Here is a 19,524-nt window from a genome sequence, read left to right on the forward strand (position 1 = left end):
GCCTTTCTTCAACTTGATAGCTACATTCTCACACAAGAGACAATGAGACTCAAGAGATAAGAGTTCTATTCATGGCTCTGTTGCTGGTCAGCTTGGTGACCTTGGGAAAATAACTTCATTTCTCATTGACTCAGTTTCCCCATCTGTAAAATGGTAATAATACTTACACCTCTTCTGGAAAGTGCTTTGAGGTCTATAGAAGAGCTAAGCAGGGCTTTGGAGCTGTGCTCTGGCTCTGCTCCAGCTCCAGGCAAAAACCTGCAGCTCCACTGCTCCGGAGCTGCTCCGCACTCCAGCTCCGAGCTCCGCTCCAAAGCCCTGGAGCTAAGTACTGTTATTACTGCATCTTCCCATTTTGCAATGGGGGAGGAGGGAAAGGGAAGGTGGTTCTTCCCCAAAACAAGCACCATGAATTAAGATGGATGGTTAGTATCTCCACTTCAATTTTGCAGAGGTCAGGCTGAAAGTCAGCACTGCGTTTGGATTTTGAGAGACAAACTCTGTAAAGTGACATTTTTCAGCTGAGTCATTTGTAGTCATTTTGCACTTCATTAGGTCTGTGGAGACTTGTACTAACCAGTCAGCTGGAACCTGGGCATGCAGCTAAGGTTAGAGAGCTGGAACAAAAATAAAAGTGCTACCACTAACCCACTGAGCAGAGTCTGAATATTCTTTTTGCACCTATCACATTTTAATTTTTCCTTCCTTCTAATAACTGCCTTTCAAATGGCTGCTGTAACCCCTCTTTCCAAAAGATCCAGAAATGAAGGCATTCTGGTGTGAGACACACCCCAAGCCTTGCAGTCCTGTTGTCAGAGGTGGGAGACCAGCCCGGTCCACAAGCAGTGAATCTGCAAGCAGGAGTCCTAACCAATCGTTTGCTCCATTTGTACGTCAGGCTGACTTTGCTTTCCTCTCACTTCTTCCCACATACTCTACAGGCTACTGTACTGTAGACACATGACAGTTGTTCATTCCATTTATAATACAAGAGACTGATTCCTGAGTTCAAATCAGAGGATCTACAAAAGTCATACAGTATTTTAAGCCAGTTGTTGCCAAGTTTATGACAGATCCAAGCCTTGGCCCCCTCATGCACTACTATAACCCCCTCAATACCACACACTGGCATGGTTCCCATACCATGCCTGTTTTTATCCACTCTCTCTTTTAATTCCTGTCTTTCTTCCTTTTCTATGTATTTAGTGGCTTTTCCTTTCAATTTTTATTCTTTATTTTACCTTTAGCTGCGTCTCCCCCAGGCCCCTCCTCATTTCCTCATCCACCTTTTTCCTCCAGTTTCCTCTTCCTTCCCTCATCCACTTCCCTCCCTGTTTCTTCCCCATCTGCAGCTCCCTTCCCCTTCAGCCTTCTCCCCCATAAATTAAAAAAAAAAAAACAAAAAAAACCCCACATCAAAACACTACTCATTTTCCACTGAAACCCACCTCCCTAAGAGCAACAGACAGCAGTCCAAGGCCAACTTAACTGCCAAAACAGGATTTTTCTGTTTTTCCTGACCCTGACTATTCGTAAGAATTCAGGGGAAATGCTGAGTGAAAGGATGAATCTCAAAGAAAGCTAAGGCCCTGAGCAGGCCACTCAGATGAGAATTTGGGATCTCGTTTTGAGGATGAGGAAGCAATTGACAGTTTTGAATCAGAAGGACAGTTCTAAAAATCAACCAAACAGAATCCCCAGATATGCTACTTCTAAGGCTACCAAATCTGTACATATCAACCTTAAAAACAAGCCTTTAAACCACACTATAATAATGAAACACCACAAAAGGACTTCTCAAAACACTGTAATACGGAGCAGGTGCAATGTACTCCTGCTTTCTGGATACCTCAGAGAAAAAACACTATATAAAGTGAAAACTGTACAGAGTGATTAATTCATTTTGAAGGATAAACTTACAGCATAATGCTTTTTGCAATCTTCGGATTTTGATGGCTGTACGGTATGCAGAGAAACGTACGTTGTTCAAGTCAGCTGAAATATTACAGAGTAGAAATATTAGTTGTTTCTAAATAAGCACCAATACCAAGAAATCCACAAGTCTTCCTTGACACAATTTCCTAAATAATCATATATCAGTAAAGTTTGAGGTTAATTTCATTTTACAAAGCTGGAGAGGAGGAGGGAATATAATATTTCAAAACAAAATATAAAGACAACCATGGAGTTAGGACCTGATCTAAAACCCCTTAAAGTCAACAGAAAGACTTCCCCGGACTTCAGTGGGTCAGGCCCTTAGACATTATTACACTGGCAACGGTGTGCTAAGTATTTTCCAGACAAGATGAGGAAAAGGTCCATCTCCCAAGGAGCTCACAATCTAAAAACAGACAATGTACAGATGAAGGATAGGGGATATGATGCAACAAATGTCATAGTGATTGAGTGGTGAAGTTTAGCAAGAGTCTTACAAGCTATGATTTCCGTAATGTCATGATTATGTTAACAACTCTGAGATGGGAACATGGATGAATGGACAGGTAGATGGGCAGTCAGAAAGAGATACACCTCTACCTCGATATAACGCTGTCCTCGGGAGCCAAAAAATCTTACCGCGTTATAGGTGAAACCGTGTTATATTGAACTTGCTTTGATCCACTGGAGTGCGCAGCCCCGCCCCCCCGGAGCACTGCTTTATCGCGTTATATCGGGTTGCGTTATATTGAGGTAGTGGTGTATATACTATCAATTTTACAAACTGTTAAATATAGTTATATCTTTTCTTATTTAATAACATTTTATCCTTGCATTTTTCAGACAGAGGGCATTTCAGAGTAAATGCAGATGTTTACATGGGCATGCTGCTGAACCAGCCCTACCCTAACATCATAAACTAGGCTTTATTGCTCTGAGTCATTGCAAACCATAGCATTCTACAGGCTATGCATCCTTGCTTAAATGCACAGGGAGTCTGAGTCCTATGATCACCTGAGGATAGCGATATAATTGCTATTTAAAATTAAATAAATAAATAAAATACTACATTACAAGGTAAAGTCACGGAAAACATTCTATTGAATTAAAGTTGTTTACTGAATAACAATACAGATTGTATGATTAAAATATCAAGTTTCCTAGCTCTAAGTTTTCAGTCCCGTAGCAAGGTATGCTTAGTTACATTCATGACAGCTCAGTCATGGTCAGCAGACAATGAGAGTTTCAGTCAACCTGTTAGAAGTGGTCCCCAAACCTTTCTGGCTCACGCCCCCCTTACCCGTCTGCACACTGCCCACCAACTGGGGCTGGGAGCGGGGCTACGGCTCGAAGGGAAGAGAGGAGATGTGGACAGGGGTAAGGGGGCCGAGGTCGAGGCCAGGAGCAGAGCCCTGGCTGGGGGTTGAGGCCAGGAGCCGGGGCCCCAGGCCAGCAGCTGGGGCCAGCAGCCTAGAGCAGAGCAGGGTGGTGCTCCCTCCCTGCCCCCCAGGGGAGCTGGCTCGGGCCCCAGCCGCACCCTCGTGAACAGTCCTCAGTGCCCTCATAGGGGGGCATGCCCCACAATTTGGGGACCTCTGTGTTAGATGAACTCTATAAAATTGTTTATGTAAAGGAAGTGTACTCACCTAGGGACTGGAAGAGTTCAGACATTTTAGGATGATCCCAACAGGTTGTTTGTGTCTGGTGACTATAGAAGAATGAGAGAAGCAAAGTTTGAGGAAAAAAACAGAAAAAAAAAAAAAAAAAAAAAACCATTTTGTGGCACATACAGATTAAACTCTTTGGTTATAGGCAAAACAGAAAAATTCCTCAGCTCTTATATCAAATTACAAGATTTGTATCATCCAGTTGCTTGAAGCATTTGATCAAATAATAACTTGTAAGATAATCATTCCATATTTAGCATCCACAAGACTGATTTATTTCTGATCCTTTTTCAGTCCTACTTTTGTCTGTTCTTTCTCACTGTATCAGTTGGACTCTGCTTCTGAAACCAAGACAACTAATAAGGTAAAGATGCAAATTCCCTCCTGTCTCAGCATACCAAATTCATTTTTAAATGTTTGAAGTGTTTTTACAAAAGGGAGGCTTTTATTTCATAGTCTTCATTATATATTTGCAATTAGTCAATATCAGAATACAAACAGTAATCTTATGACTTATCCATAATGCTTTTAATGAAGCGCATAATGAACTTTCCCACATGGATATCTGTAGCTACCTAATGTCACAGGATGACTTTCTGCATTTATGCTCTCAGAACATAAAGATACAATGAGCACCACCTTTTAACAGCACTGGTTAATCTATCAAAGTATCATGTATCCAGCAATGTGGATAAAATGCAGCTTATCTCATGCTCAATGAAATCTCAATTTTTTCATCAGTGATGTTTTGGTTCTATTTCTGTATATTAATTGTTGGAAAGGTTATACATTCATACCACACACAGGCATTTAAATTTAAATCAGATTAATTAGACAATTAATATACTGGATGTTATACTAAAAAGACCACAACATTCCTGCTAAGAATTAACTAGTTAGTACTGTAAATGAAATGATCCCAGGTTAGCGAATTAAGCAATATTTAATGAAGCAGAAAAACCTACTGTCTTTAATCTTTGTTTTCATTTGAACTTATCAGCAAGCAGACACAGAGATAAGCATAAACAAATGTTTTCATAAAATTACTTAATTTCTGAATGAATAAAAATGTTACCATGTGTGAGAAAATGTGCTAATTGTAGCTTTATTAAGAGAGGACAGTAATTTGAGGACTCTATACATTTGTCATACTCTTACAAAAAGGAGGGGTATTTATTTGAACTTGTCAGCAAGCAGACACACAGATAAGCATAAACAAATGTACAGAATAAATATTCAGAAACGGGTACATTTTAACTCTTGACAGTTTTGATTTTTAAAAGGTTCTCTGCTTGTTGTACTTTTTTTGGTAGAAGTTATTTAGCATATTATAACAAAAAGAGGTGGGATGATACTGTGACCAGGATTTACCAAAGACGTGAGGGGGGAAACAAGAAAGATGTCAAGGTTTGAGAAGCATCCAGGGATTCAAACATTCTTTAAAAAAAAAATCTGGACTGAAAGTCTAATGAAAATAAACTTTCTTGGGACATTTCTGACATTCAGAAGAACTGGGTTTCTTATAAAAGAGTATCCAAATATTTCAGAACCTTAAAGAAGAGAAAGTTTGTTTCAAATCTGGCTGCCAAAGCTTCCTGGGCAGAGGGAGGCACTTAATTTGTCCATACACAGACACTTTTGTTCTTAACTGAATTACAAGATGGTATTTTGCCATTGAACTCAGAGGCCCATATCTTCAGCAGGTGTAAATGGGTGTACCTCCCGACTGATAGCAACTGAGGATCTGGCCCAGTCATACCTTCAACCACTACTGTAGAGAGAGGAAGCATTTGTTCTTTTTTACTAAATATTTCTAGACAGACACTTGAAGGCAAAAAAATAGCAGCACACCCAAGTGACAGGACTCTACCCAACCTACGGATTAGTCTGTTGGACCTGAATTCAGGAAAGAATTAAGCATCTGCTTAAACTCTATCCATCTCTATTCAGGAAAGCAATTGAACATGTTCATAACTTTAAACAAATGCTTAAAGTTACTGATATGCTTAAATGCGAAATTTCCTGAACAGGGACAACTTCCTAAACTGCAACCCTTAGAAAGGTTTCAGTTTCATAATAAAATTATGTGAACTGAACACAAAAAAGTCAAAGCCTTGATATCCTGGACTAGAAAATAGTGCCAATGCCAAAAGAAACACATCCAATCATCAAAGTTTTACAACTTCTAAAAGGAAGTCTTAAAAATGTCACTAATGTATGTCCTTGTCTACAACAAAGTCACCTGAAAGAAAACAGTAACATTTCTAGACTTGACAGTTATTCCCGGTCAGACAAACTAATAAATCAGCAGTGAAAGCAACTCAGAAAGAAAGAAAACCTGTGTTTCTTGGTCCACTATTGGCACAGGGCTACGGCGATTTACTGTGCTGCATTCTGAATGATTCTAGTGCAGCAATAAATTAAGATTCCTAAGCCAGGATAAGGGGCCTGTATAGCTTCAGTAAATGAGAATGGAAAATGTAATATAATGGTCTGCATTGATCAGCCCATTAAGTAATCTGAGAACTAGTGCCTCAGCTACTCTCTCACTGAGGATGTAGGAGGCTGATATTGCCAAGTGTCTCCAATACAGTGTTAAGTGAAATGCTGCCATTATCGCCTCAACTGTTTATCACTGGCCTACATAACTAGCATCAGTTGTAGGCATCAAACCGTATGGTCACATCTAAAATAAGGGCCATTAGTAAAGCTCATTTAGGAACGCTCATTTGAAGCAGTAATGAGCCTCTCTCTCAAAAAAAAGTGGCTGGTGATTTACTTGTCAACATCATAAGTGAAAAGTATCATCTGGCACAGTCTGCATTAGGGTCTGGATTTGATCTGACAGACCTGCAAATCTCTAAATTACAAGCATAAGTGGAACATGGTAGTTTGAGAAACACTTTTAAATACTGTTTATATCAGATTTTTAAAAATTAACATTTCAAATGATTTAAAAGCTCAAATATTTGTTATAGTCCAATCCCAAGATGGAAGTGCATGTAATAGATCACTCTCTGGTTCCCAAACCCTGTTAATCTGACTGTCTTCAATGGGACTATTCACACACTTAAATGTAGGCGTGTGCTTAAGTACTTTGCTGAATCAGGGCCTCTGTACCTCTGTCAACTCATCTGTAAAACAGGTATTATGAAACTTGACTACCATTTGTGAGGTGCTTTGAGAACCTCAGCTGAAAGGTGCTATAAAAGTGCAACATTTTAGTATTAGCTCCTACTACCTATCAAAAATAATGATGAAATTATATTGCCAATGATGGCTCTAAATTTCTCCTCCCGAACAGAAAACTGTTATATTCTACAAGGCTCAAAGGAGTGACATTTTTCTCCTTATTTAAGAACTACTGTATAGACAATTCAGTTCAGTATATTTATGACAAAGGGGGAAGGAACCTAAAACAACTTTTACATAAAAAAAATAATCACTTCAGAACATCTTATTAACACTTACTGTGGAATGCCAGGACATCTTCGCTGGCATAATCACAGGCAATCTGGACTCCTGGTCCTGTAGGATTAACATCCCCAAAACTGGATAACTAAGTATTAAGAACAGTCTGGGATCCCTGGATAATTTTACTTTTAATGAATAATAATAATTATATCATTATTATTAAAATTACATATATACTTTTCTGTGGCACTCTAAGTGAACATCTCAAAGGGCTTCACAAGTGTTATTTTAGCCTAACCATATGCCACATGAAGTGTTATTTTCCTATTTTACATATGGTTAAAAATGAGAGAGACAGGTTAAGTGAATCTGCCCATGGTGACATAGCCCAAAGGTAGAGTAAGGATTAGAATTCAGGAACACGCTCTCCCGATGCTCTGTACTTTGCACTATACCTCGCTACCTCCCTGTAATGTGATAACCACCTGGACAGCTGAATTTTCCCTTTGACATGAAAAGACAAAGAATATCAATATGAGATCTGTGCTATTTATGCAAATATCTTCCCAGAACACCACCATTTTCAACAATTATCCCTATAACTCTGCAAAGATCCCCTATTTTTCACCAGTTGGAGCAGCGCATTCTGAACATGCCTGTTCATAGACTTGGATTTTTAAAGCTCTCTCTCACTCCTTTCATACTGGTATGCTTTTGGTCAAATGTCATTCCATCTGTTAGTAAACTGTATGAGAAAGGCAACCCGATGACCCATAGAATTGAAAATGGGATATAGAACTTTTTCCCTCTAGGTCACTGATTTAATATAGCTCTGTTTGCTAGTGACCAAAAAGTTATTACTATTGGATAGCTGGCAGGTGTTTACATGACATGAATTTGGTTGTCTAAGTCTTATCCCCAGAGGACAAAGCTTTACATCATAAAACCACCACTCACAGGTTCCAATCTTGTTGGCAGGTTTAGCTGAGAGGCTTGCTCCCAGCCACAATGTAGACATTCCCTGAATGACCCAAGCATTGGAGGTGATCCATTCAGGTGAAAGCAGCAGTGCATTGTCACTGCAGTTTCCATGGCAGTAAAGCTGGCACCTTTCATACACCACATATCCAAACACAAAAAAGCTATATGAAAACTGCAAATGAGGGCATATTGGATAGGGCTGTAAAAACGCTACGATAGCTTCATATTAATAAGGAGTTAAAAAGGAACCAATCTCAATGTTGCTATTTCTCACTACAAAATTGTGTTTGATGACAATTTCATAACACACAGGAACTTTTTATGTGCACACAAATCGAATTTCATAGGAAGAATGAATGCATGTGCAGGTAACCTTAATATGCAACAAATAAGAATGTCAGTTAAAGAGTCATTTTAAGGGTTTCAAAATAGGAGGCAAACAAGATACACCAATTTGTGTGGATTTGGTTTATAAAGCAGCCCTCTGAAATGAGACCCATCTTTCTGTGCTGTAGACACATTAGCTTTTGTGCTACTGATGCATGACTAATGCAAATAGACCAACCTATAAAATCTGTGCTTAGAAAGTAAAGAGGCTCATAATGCTGGATAGACTCCTGCACAGATTACGTGGACTTGCAGAGACTGGGGGTAGAACTCTCTTGCTGTGTCTTTTGTCCTGATACCTCTTTTATGTATGCTCAAGCCATAGTGACCAATATTGGTTACGACTGCCCAGCAGGGATTTCTTGCAGGCACAGTAAGGAGCCACTGGATGCTTCTTTGCTTTTCTGATATCCTGGTTAATACAGGAATAAACATGCAGAAAAGAAACTATTTTGATAACAAAGAAAACCAAGAAAAACTGTAGTAAAATTAAGACTATATTTTTCCTTAAAACAAAAAAAAAAAAAAATTGTAAAGGGTGTTGTACTGACAGCCTCAGGGACCAAAAATAGCTACATCAAGGTAATGACAGTGCAGCCTTCTCGCTATCCTGCCAATGGGCTTCAACCTTTTTCTGAAAGTTCTCCCTGATCAGAGAGGTAGTGAAAATTGGGAGGGGAGGGGGAGAAAGAGAGGAGAAGAGATTTCAGTCTCCATTCCCATTTAGGCCCCAACCCCCACTGAGACCATGCAAGGATAACATTTAGGGCAAAGTGTCATGATGGTTTTCACCGCACAGCTACCACAGTCAATCCTTAGAAAATTCAGTTACTAGCAAGGTGTGTGCTGTAAACATGGGGAAGCTAAATTATGGTCTAAAGGCATTTCAAACTGGGCAATATTTAGTTCTGTCTCAATGATTTAAACTCTGATTATCTCCCAAACAGCAGAGCTAGAAACAGGAAATGTATATTATAGGAAAGGGGAGATTTCTAGTTTTCCATCTTAGGATGCACAGCACTTGATCTTAGCTCTAGAAATCCCAAGAAAATTCACTTTAAATTTGTGACATTTTCAGGCATAGAAAAGCTATTTTAGTATTTTTAGAGGTGTTTTAGATTTATTCATTTTAAATTTTGCCCCTGTTTGAGCCCTGTACAATTGGACTCATGGCAATTACAGTGCCTGAATTTGTAGAACTGTCTCAATACCAGGGCCGCCCAGAGGATTCAGGGGGCCTGGGGTCTTCGGCGGCAGGGGGCCCCCGCCGCCAAATTGCCGCTGAAGACCCGGTGCTTCGGCGGCAGGTCCCGGAGCAGAAGGACCCCCTGCCGCCGAATTGCCGCCGGAGACCCGGAGCGGAAGAAGCTCCGGGGGCCCGGGCCCCACGAGAGTTTTCCGGGGCCCCTGGAGCGAGTGAAGGACCCTGCTCCAGGGCCCCTGAAAAACTCTCGTGGGGGCCCCTATGGGGCCCAGGACCTGGGGCAAATTGCCCCACTTGCCCCCCCTCCACCCCCCCCGGGAGGCCCTGCTCAATACAAGTTTTTAAAACTCTGACACATTTCTAAAAATGTGTGTCTTTAGTATATACAGCATATGCTGAATACACGTATTAGCAGGAGTGTTGTAATTGAGACACGAAAAGTAATTCTTCTACTCTACTCTGAGCTGATTAGGTCTCAACTGGAGTATTGGGTCCACTTCTGGGCACCGCACTTCAAGAAAAATGTGGACAAATTGGAGAAAGTCCAGAGAAGAGCAATAAAATGATTAAAGGTCTAGAAAACATGACCTATGAGGGAAGATGGAAAAAACTGGGTTACAAGGAGGAGGGAGAAAAACTGTTCTCCTTAACCTCTGAGAATAGGACAAGAAGCAATGGGCTTAAATTGCAGCAAGGGCGGTTTAGGCTGGACATTAGGGAAAACTTTCTGTCAGAGTGGTTAATCACTGGAATAAATTGCCTAGGGAGGTTGTGGAATCTCAATCCTTAGAGATTTTTCAGAGCAGGTTAGATAAACACCTGTCAGGGTGATCTAGATAATACTTGGTCCTGGAATGAGTGCAGGTCCCTTCTCGTCCTATGATTCTATGATGGAGACATGATGGAGGTAAGGTTTAATTGACATTGTTTGGGATAATTGTTAACTTTAAACTGTAAACAATCTGGAACAGGGTTTGTCTGTTTTTTCTATTTTGTATAACACCCAACACAATGGAGATCAAATCCCTTTTGAGTGCTAGCATAACAAATATTTACTGCCACCTCTCTCAATAACTTAACTTGAAGCTTTGGCACTCATGAATAGCTCAGTCATCCCAAAGCCTGTATACCACACCACCTTGAACTGTATTAATTAAAATATTGCATTACACATAAATCCTTGGGTGAAAAAATAAAAATGAGTAATTGGGGGTTTGACATACCTGATCCAACAACCCTGTTACTATGCCAAAGTGATCTATAATGGCAGTATATGTAAGGAGAACCTACTCAAATTTGGCAACTGGATAGAAGGAGGAAAACTATTTTTTCCCCCACTGTTTTCCTTCTGACGTTACCTCTAGCTGACTCATTAGACAGAGATACCAGTGTTAGTAGGAGGCAGGGGAAGAAAAAATATTGTCTTCATTTTCAAAATATAGTGGAAGACACTATAGTATGTATAATGTAATGAATCCTACTTGCTGCAACTAGATTATTGTATAAAAAAAAAACACAACATAAAGCAACCTACTATACAATCTAGATGAGTTAACAAGAGGTATGAAGATCATATTTATGTTTAGTCTGCAACTGGGCTTCAGATTCAACTCTGCTGAAATCTCAGCCAAAAACGTCAATACGGTTCTTATAGTATGATGTGATATTTATTAAGTATTTATTATATGTGGTTTGTTTTTCTTTTGTGCAATTATTAAAAAAAGAATGTCTTTTCACTTGCAGTGTTGTTGAGGCTGTGTCGATCCCAGGGTGTTAGAGAGACAAGGTGGGTGAGGTAATATCTTTTATTAGACCAACTTCTATTGGGGAAAGAGACAAGCTTTCAGGCTTACACAGAGGTGAAGAAGAGCTTGTCCCTTTCACCAACAAAAGTTGGTCCAATAAAAGAAATTACCTCAGCCATCTTATCTTTTCATTGATTCACAGAAATAGCTAAATACATTTATGAGTCAGATCTTGATAGGCAGTCAATAAAGACTCAAGAGTCAAATATCTCAATTACCACCTGGAGATGAAAGACAACTGTTCTATAATGGATGTATTGTACTAAAATGGCATAAATATGATGCAACTGTGATATGGTGGAGTTTCATAAGAGCAGCTGGTCTACCAATTTGGACTGAAACCTCACAACAGTCTCCCAGGAGATTTTAAGAAGCTTCCCAACCAGAACCAGACAATAGGATCTGATCCAGAACTGAAGCCAAAATAGTAGATTTGGATCTAGACATTTGACTCTGAACTCTCCCACTTCAAAAAACTCAAAGGTTCCACCAGCATGTATTTTTCTTCCTTCCTCTCTCTCTCTCTCTCTCTCTCTCTTTCTCTCACACACACAGTTCAACAGTGCTATCAACCTCAACGAACTGAAAAGCTATTGCAACATACAATCCTAATATAATCTGTGTTTTATTTATTATGCAAACTATTAGTCCCAATTCTACTGCCTTACCCATGTTGAATAGCACCTTACTCCACAAGAAGATGAGCGATTTCAATGAGACTACTTGTGGAATAATACATTACTCAATTTGGTTGAGAGAGGCAAATCAGGCCTATTTTGAATATGCCTCTGAAACAGGTCTGTTTGAGGGGCAGTGGGCAAGTAGGCTTTACAAGGTCTGTAGGAGGGTCCAGAAAGACGTTCCCAACCTGCAGACCATAAGAGGGAAAAAGGAGGTGAGTTCTTCTCTTGTGGAACATAGGAAGTCTGCAGGAGAGCAATTCTACTGCTACAGACATGCCAAGCTCCAGGAGGTCCCAGAGATAATCTGTGTGGGAGTGGGTCCTTTCTTATAGCTCAGCCAGAAAAACAGTGACCTGTTTCACTGGCTGCCACAAGGCAGTATTTTTGATACTGAATTAATTTTCTGTTGGTTTCACATATGTGACTCATTCGGCAAAAGTATGTTGTACATCTCATTCTCTGACAAAAATTATTGACAATATAAAATCATAATCTACAATATTCCCAGTAAGATACATTTCATGAGAAATTTGATGCCTCCCCCAAAATAAGACCAACATCACAGCATGAATGGATTTATGTATAAATAAAAATAAACAGAACTGGTTACAACTCATAGTGTTACAACTTAAAAATCTGAAAATTAATAAACTGAAAAAATAGCCCATGCCTTCGATTTTAGAATAAACTGGAGGCAACATCGAAGTTTTTGTCCTCAACTCTTTTAGACAATAAAGTTTCAGATGCCAAATGTATTATCATATAACCCATGTGTTATCAAATCCATTTGATGATAAACTTTCTAATAATTCCCTTTGTCAATTAATACATTTTTAACATTTGATGGACATGTCTGTTAAAATGATAAGTAGTGAAATAGTTAACAGTGTTGCCATTTAAATTGTGATCAATAGGTATAAGTGTTGACCACTCAATTGAGTTGAATGGGACAGTTCACACATTTCAGAGCTTTTGTTTTAGGCTGATTGCAGCCTCAGGAAGATAACACCCTCTAGTCATGTTATCAAGGTTTTCTTCATAACAATGAAGGTTAGAGGTGGGAATTATTTTTGTAAAATTCCCTACCATAGACAAGGCTAGAGAGTCAGTTCTAATACTGATTGGCTCACAAAAAATATACCCTGGCATGGTGGTAAGCGGCATTGTATTTCTGAAGATGAAGTCTTTTGGATGGGATGTAAAACTGAAGTTGTGATCTCTAATAGTCATTAACGATTCCATGGCACTTTACAAGCTGGCACTGTTGTCCTGGGTAAATTCCAATTGGAGGAATTACTTCTTTCCTGTCTAAGCTCCTCATACAGTTTCATCTGGATACAGCATATTTAACTTCCTTTCTTAAACTATTGCAAAAGTGTGCTGTAAAACAGCTGGCATGCTGTTGTAAGGGGAGCTGTATTTCAGTAGTGGGTGGAGTAATTTCTGTACGTATACTTTGAACCCCCTCAGGACAAAAAGCACTACCTGAAATTCTTAATTAGAAAATGAAGGTTAGTGGTAACTAAAGAAATAATCTCAAAATTAAAACCTATATCACATTTGGAGGCAATTTAATTATTATTTTCCCTTCAGCTCATACAGAAGATGGTATTATGAATGTGGCCAGGAGGAAGAAAAAGATTTACTTCCAGAGTCAGTGGATTTTTTTCTCTCCCCCAAACTAATGGTACAACTAAGATCAGAAGAGAAAGAATTGTTGTTCTGAAGGAAGACTTGAAAAGTACAGCCACAAGATTTCTTACCCTGGAGAGTTAAATGTGATATAGAAGGGGATAAAGTAGCTTTTAAAATGTTTTGATGATGCTAGATCCTTTTCAAGAGTGTTCAGAAGTATGTGATTATGGATCTTGAAATTGAGTAGCCTGATGATGATGATTGCTGAGACATCACTGCCCTTAAGTAAAATGCCTTCTACAATATTAAATTTGCTTTGATCTCTCTCATTTCCTTTTGAGTTCTTCTGGACAGTACAAATACCTAATACATTATAAATGTAGAAAGACATAACTGTAATATGATTAGTTGTGGTTAACTGAATAACACTGAGAAATGCTAGGGTAATTATTTCTTTCCTCCATTCCTTTCACCTGATGACATATTCGTCAAATTTATTTACAGACTGTGAATTTTAATGGCTGTATATTTCAATGTCATTTTTTAAAAAATAAGTGGACGTAAATTTCTGTGGTTTTTTAAAATTTTTGTATGAATATATATTTTCCAGTTTTATTTTTGCATCATCTGTATGGAGGGCAAACATGCCTTGTTTGCGTCAAATGGTTATAAATAAAAAGTTATAGAGAATGTCCATTAAAGCCCACATATCTTTGCAGCACAGCCAATGAAAAATGCATTCAATTTAATGCTTGCTCAAAGAAATCAATTTTTGCCTCTCGTAACCATTTCTCCAAACTTATCACAAACAACAGTGGATTAGTAAATACCGTGAGACCTATGTTCTATCCTTCTCCATACGGCTCATTAGTCCCAGTCTCTTGGACACGTTCTTGTCAAAAAGTTCAAAAAGAATCAACTTTCCTCAAGAGCATTTAGATTCTACAGATGTAGAGCTCAGTCACATCCTCAGTTTCAAACACCATCCACTGAATTCTACTGCAATAATTAACCCAAAATGACAGAACTATAGAACTATTTGATAATGTTTTGCATTAAGAAGAGATAAAATAGAAGTTAAATAGGACCAAGAAAAATCTCAAAAGCCACTTGGCAACTTATTTTATATAATAAAAGATTTGAATGGGAGGAAACAAAGTAACAGACTAAATTGTATTTGTAAACAAACATGTATGTTCAATTCAATCAAATATTTTCACTGTGCAGAGCATAGACACAAACAGCTTCATAAATCTGGGCTCTAGACTAGAGAATGAATCTCACTTCCAAGGAAACAGAACTTTCTTTCCCCTTCAAAATACTCCGCTGGTTACCCACTTGCTCAAGTAATAGGGGGCCAAAAGGGTTCTGTGCAAACCTCTCTTAGGCACATTACATGTACTTGAATAACTAATTATAGGACATCAGGACCAGAATGCACATCAAAATTAGTAAACAGGTAGGGGGAAACAAGCCAACAATAGAACCCTCTTTTTCTTTGAGACATTCCTGTCTGGGCACGTAAAAGCCTGTTACCGTGGGCATCAGGCAGGAGACATAACAAATGCTACTTATCTCAAAATACAGACGTTTTAAATCATTTTGACACTATCCTTACTTACAGATCCGTTGAAGGCTAAAACACACCCTCCCACCTTCTGAGAGAGAGATTCCTAATTTGTGAAAAACACTTCCCTAATTTGTATTATAAGACTTGTATATGTACTTGAAGATGTAGTATATTTTCAAAAAATCATCATCCTAACAGGTGTACTTCTCCAGTATCCCAATTCAAAGGTGAGATTATCTGCATCTAGCACAGTCTCACTCTCTGAATACCTCGGACAGATGTCAAACGTTGTATCTTACTCTTTGTAAGAGGGTGACTTGCTCTTAAGGGCTGAATGCCTGGGGCCAGACAACCCTGATAACTGAAGAGGCACACCTGAGAGAGATCAGGTGATTCCTCTATAAAGGAGCAGCAGGTCACTGCAGTGGAGAGGGTCTGTTTAGGGAGACCAGAGCAGAGAAAATTGGACATATTCCAATATAAGAAAGACAGAAAATATCATATTGCCTCTATATAAATCCATGGTATGCCCACATCTTGCATACTGCATGCAGATGTGGTCACCCCATCTCAAAAAAGAGATATTGAAATTGGAATAGGTTCAGAAAAGGGCAACAAAAATGATTAGGAGTATGGAACGGCTTCCACATGAGGAGAGATTAATAAGATTGGGACTTTTCAGCTTGGAAAAGAGACGACTAAGGGGGAATATGATAGAGATCTAGAAAATCATGACTGGTGTGGAGAAAGTGAAAAAGGAAGTGTTATTTACTCCTTCTCATAACACACGAACTGGGGGTCACCAAATGAAATTAATAGGCAGCAGGTTTAAAACAAACAAAAGGAAGTATTTCTTCACCGAAGGCAGTGTCAACCTGCGGAACTCTTTGACAGAGGATGTTGTGAAGGCCAAGTCTATAACAGGGTTTAAAAAAGAACTAGATATATTCATGGAGGATAAGTCCATCAATGGCTATTAGCCAGGATGGGCAGGGATGGTGCCCCCTAGCCTGTTTGCCGGAAGCTGGGAAAAGGCAACAGGGGATGGATCACTAGATGATTACCTGCTCTGTTCATTCCCTTTGGGGGACCTGGCATTGGCCACTGTTGGAAGACAGGATACTGGGCTAGATGGACCTTTGGTCTGACCCAGTATGGCCGTTCTTATGTTGAAACCAGAAAAATCATTAGGAAAATTAAGTGACAAGCTAATCTCTACATCTGTCCAAGAACTGGTTCCTTGTATAAAGGGTAAATATTGCAGACGTATGATTTCTCTCTTGAATTGTACTGTCAAAGCACACTAATTGTTCAATTAAATATGTTTTTAATTATGGCATTATTTTTCCTCTCCTCACTAGGTCTGAAGGTATGGAATAGACATAGTTTACAAAAATATATACATGCCTCAGCCTGATAATGCCCCAAAAGACAAAATTAAGAATCAGCTTTTTTCTGACTTTTTTTTTGGTTCTATTTTCCATAACTCAGTACACTTCCCTTACCTGCTGCTGGCAAGTGTGAAGTTTGGAGACAGTATGCAACAAGAAAATAAGGCAACTGCCAAGGAAAGCTGGCCTGGCAGATTGTGAAGCTATAAATATTTAGCATTCTTCAGCTTGCTTTTAAAAAATAAATAAAATCTGCCGATTAAATATCAGATCGTTCTACTTTTCAAGGCATAAATATCAAGGCAGTCTGCATCAAAGTTGATAGTATAGGAAAAAGCTCTGTAAAAGCCTTCTTGTGGGGGCAGTGGGTGAATTTTCTACTTCAATTGCTTTGGCCTTGTTTACTAAAACCAACCTTTATAAAAATAGACAAATGATGAATAAAAACTAGTGGGGCCATCAAAAGACTCTTCCACTCATTGCCTACACTTGACCATTCCCCTTTTATAATGCTATCTTAATGATTATTGAATGATGCTAGTGCACTGTCTAAAAATCCTGACTGGCCACATTCACAACTCCAATTATGTCCACAGATCTGTGGGGCTGCCAGATTAAAATAACTGTTTTGCCTGTTTTGCTAGCATCCTTGTTGAATTTAAAAAAAACAAAAAACCCTCTGCTTTATTACATAAAATCATATGTAATATGTATTTCAGCTAAATCTTGTTAGCAAACTCTTCTCTTTGGCCAGCTCTGATAATTTTATTCTCTTTTTATGTTGTTTTCCACCAAGGTCATTAACAAGATATGACCAGAAAGACTCAATACTCCTCTGAATTTCTTAAGCAAGGATCTACATAGTTGGCCCAGTCTCAAATAACTTATAGCCTACTTTTGCAATATATATGCTACATATGTTTAAATTGTTTCTCTTTGCCAATCAAAAAAGTGCATTAAAATTGCAAAGTGATGCACTCAAAGGCAGGAAATGGCAAAGATCACGTTGCCAATGCAACTGTATCTTGCTGCTCTCACCCCCCCGATATGTATGCCTTATTATACATTAACTATAATATAAGCTTTCACGTGAGACGCCTGCTTCATTCAGCGAGCAGGCTGGATGTGTTGTCTTTCTTCCTCAGCTGACTCTTGGCTCCTCTGTAGTCCCTCAGCAATCATGATTCAGGCTTTTTCCAGGATTCAAAGGTTCTAATGGAATAGGAGCCTGGAAAGTATGGGGGACTACGAGTAGGGACATTCAGGAGTCAGTATGTTGGGTGTTACTGGAGATGGTACTGAAGTGCGATTGGTGTGCCCTTCATATCTGGCTACAGAAGATGGCACTGAAGATGATTTTGGCCTGGCTCTGAGTCCCTGTGTTTTGGAAGCTCTGAATCTGATGCTGATGCCAGTGCTACTCTAGGTTCTTTACCTAATGGCTTTTTAGTATGCACCATAGTCTTCTAAGCTAGTTCCATGGTCTCAGTTTTGGAGAGGATGGGAACTTGCTATCCCTATGGGGACATGCAGTCTCCTGAGACCCATTCTTGAGAAAGGGGTCTTTTCTTTTTTGAGGGTCTAGATGGCTCTGAAGGGCCCCCAAGGTCTTTGCTTACTGTCACAGCAGAGACTGTTGCCAAGGCTCTCAGATCAACTGGATCCAAGGTACAGGTGTGTGACTTGATCCTGCAGGTCTCAGGGAGTGTTCCAGCAACAGGAATTTTAGCCTGTTTCCCCTCAGTTGCTTAGATCTGCTTTTAATATATGAGCAGATCTTACATTTGAAGGGGATATGCAACTTTTCCAGGCTGTGGAGGCAACCTGAATGTCCGTAACTGCGAGGGGAAGACTAATGGCAGGTCTGGCAGGATTTGAAACCTGGGTGGTGACCATGACCCATACCTGAGGCCATGGATCCAGGTCCCCGCCAAAGGTCCAAATCAGGCAACAGAAGGAGAGGGAAACCTCCAAAATGCACAGAGTGTACTAAATAACAAAAAAAAGAAAAGAAAAGATTAAGGGAGAGAGGTAGCAAGCTGTGTATTTAGCTAACAGACACCACTATGCTCTGTCACAGGCTGCAGACGTGTTGAGAAGGAACTGGAGAGGCAACGGGTATACCTTTGCCCAGAGTACAATGGGGTCGAGGGTGCAGGCGTGGACCTGCAGAACTGGTGATGAAAATCTCCAATTAAGGGTGCATGGGTTCGCGGACATCCTGATGTGGAGCAGTCATAGGGACATTATGTTCATTTTCATGAGGGGGAGACCCATGATGTTGCTATAATGATTGAGAGTGAGCCCCACAGAGCTCCTTTCTGTCAAGAGAAGGGGGTGAGGCTTACAAAGCAGCCCAGATGATGTAGCTGTGAGGTACAAGGAGCCTCTACAGGGCTCTCATAGCTGCTGGTGTTGCAGAGGATCAAGCGCCACAAAAACAGGCATTAATTGTAGGTTGGAAGAAGATGCACCAGTGACTTCTCCCCCTCCTCCCCAGGGATACAAAGCAGTGAAGAAGGGAGCAAGCACACCCAGAATGAGAGAGGCGATTTGGGAGGTGCTGGGGGAGGAAGGGATCCCTTCCCGTTCCCCAGTCTTCCCCTCCTCCCCCCAAAATATGCGTAGCTTGGCAGAACCTCTATTAGTACTAATAACTCTTTACCCCCAAAGGCTCCAGCTATCAGAGGATGAGTCAGTGTGAGCAAGGACAGTAGCAGCCAAACTCACTTCCTCAAGCATTTAACTTCCCTGCATACCCACCACTGCAGACATGGTTGCAGCTGCCTGAAGCAGGGTGGCGTTTTGAAGCACTGCAGGAAGGGAGAAGAGCTATAGACTATGTTTTTTCA

At 39.8% G+C, this 19,524-nt stretch overlaps 1 protein-coding gene across 1 annotated transcript in view; it reads right to left on the reverse strand.

The window, feature by feature from the left end:
* UTRN (utrophin) overlaps positions 1–19,524 on the reverse strand; it is a 513,556-nt gene that overhangs the window by 105,509 nt on the left and 388,523 nt on the right. Inside the window, exons 60-61 of the mRNA XM_026649537.2 lie at positions 3,582–3,643; positions 1,921–1,995 (exon numbers count right to left, since the gene is read on the reverse strand). Coding sequence (XP_026505322.1) covers positions 1,921–1,995; positions 3,582–3,643 — 137 coding nt within the window. The remainder of the gene's footprint in view (positions 1–1,920; positions 1,996–3,581; positions 3,644–19,524) is intronic.

Source organism: Terrapene carolina, unplaced genomic scaffold (assembly GCF_002925995.2).
Source record: "Terrapene carolina triunguis isolate 2854851 unplaced genomic scaffold, T_m_triunguis-2.0 Scaffold85, whole genome shotgun sequence".
In the NCBI taxonomy this organism is placed as follows: domain Eukaryota; kingdom Metazoa; phylum Chordata; order Testudines; family Emydidae; genus Terrapene; species Terrapene triunguis.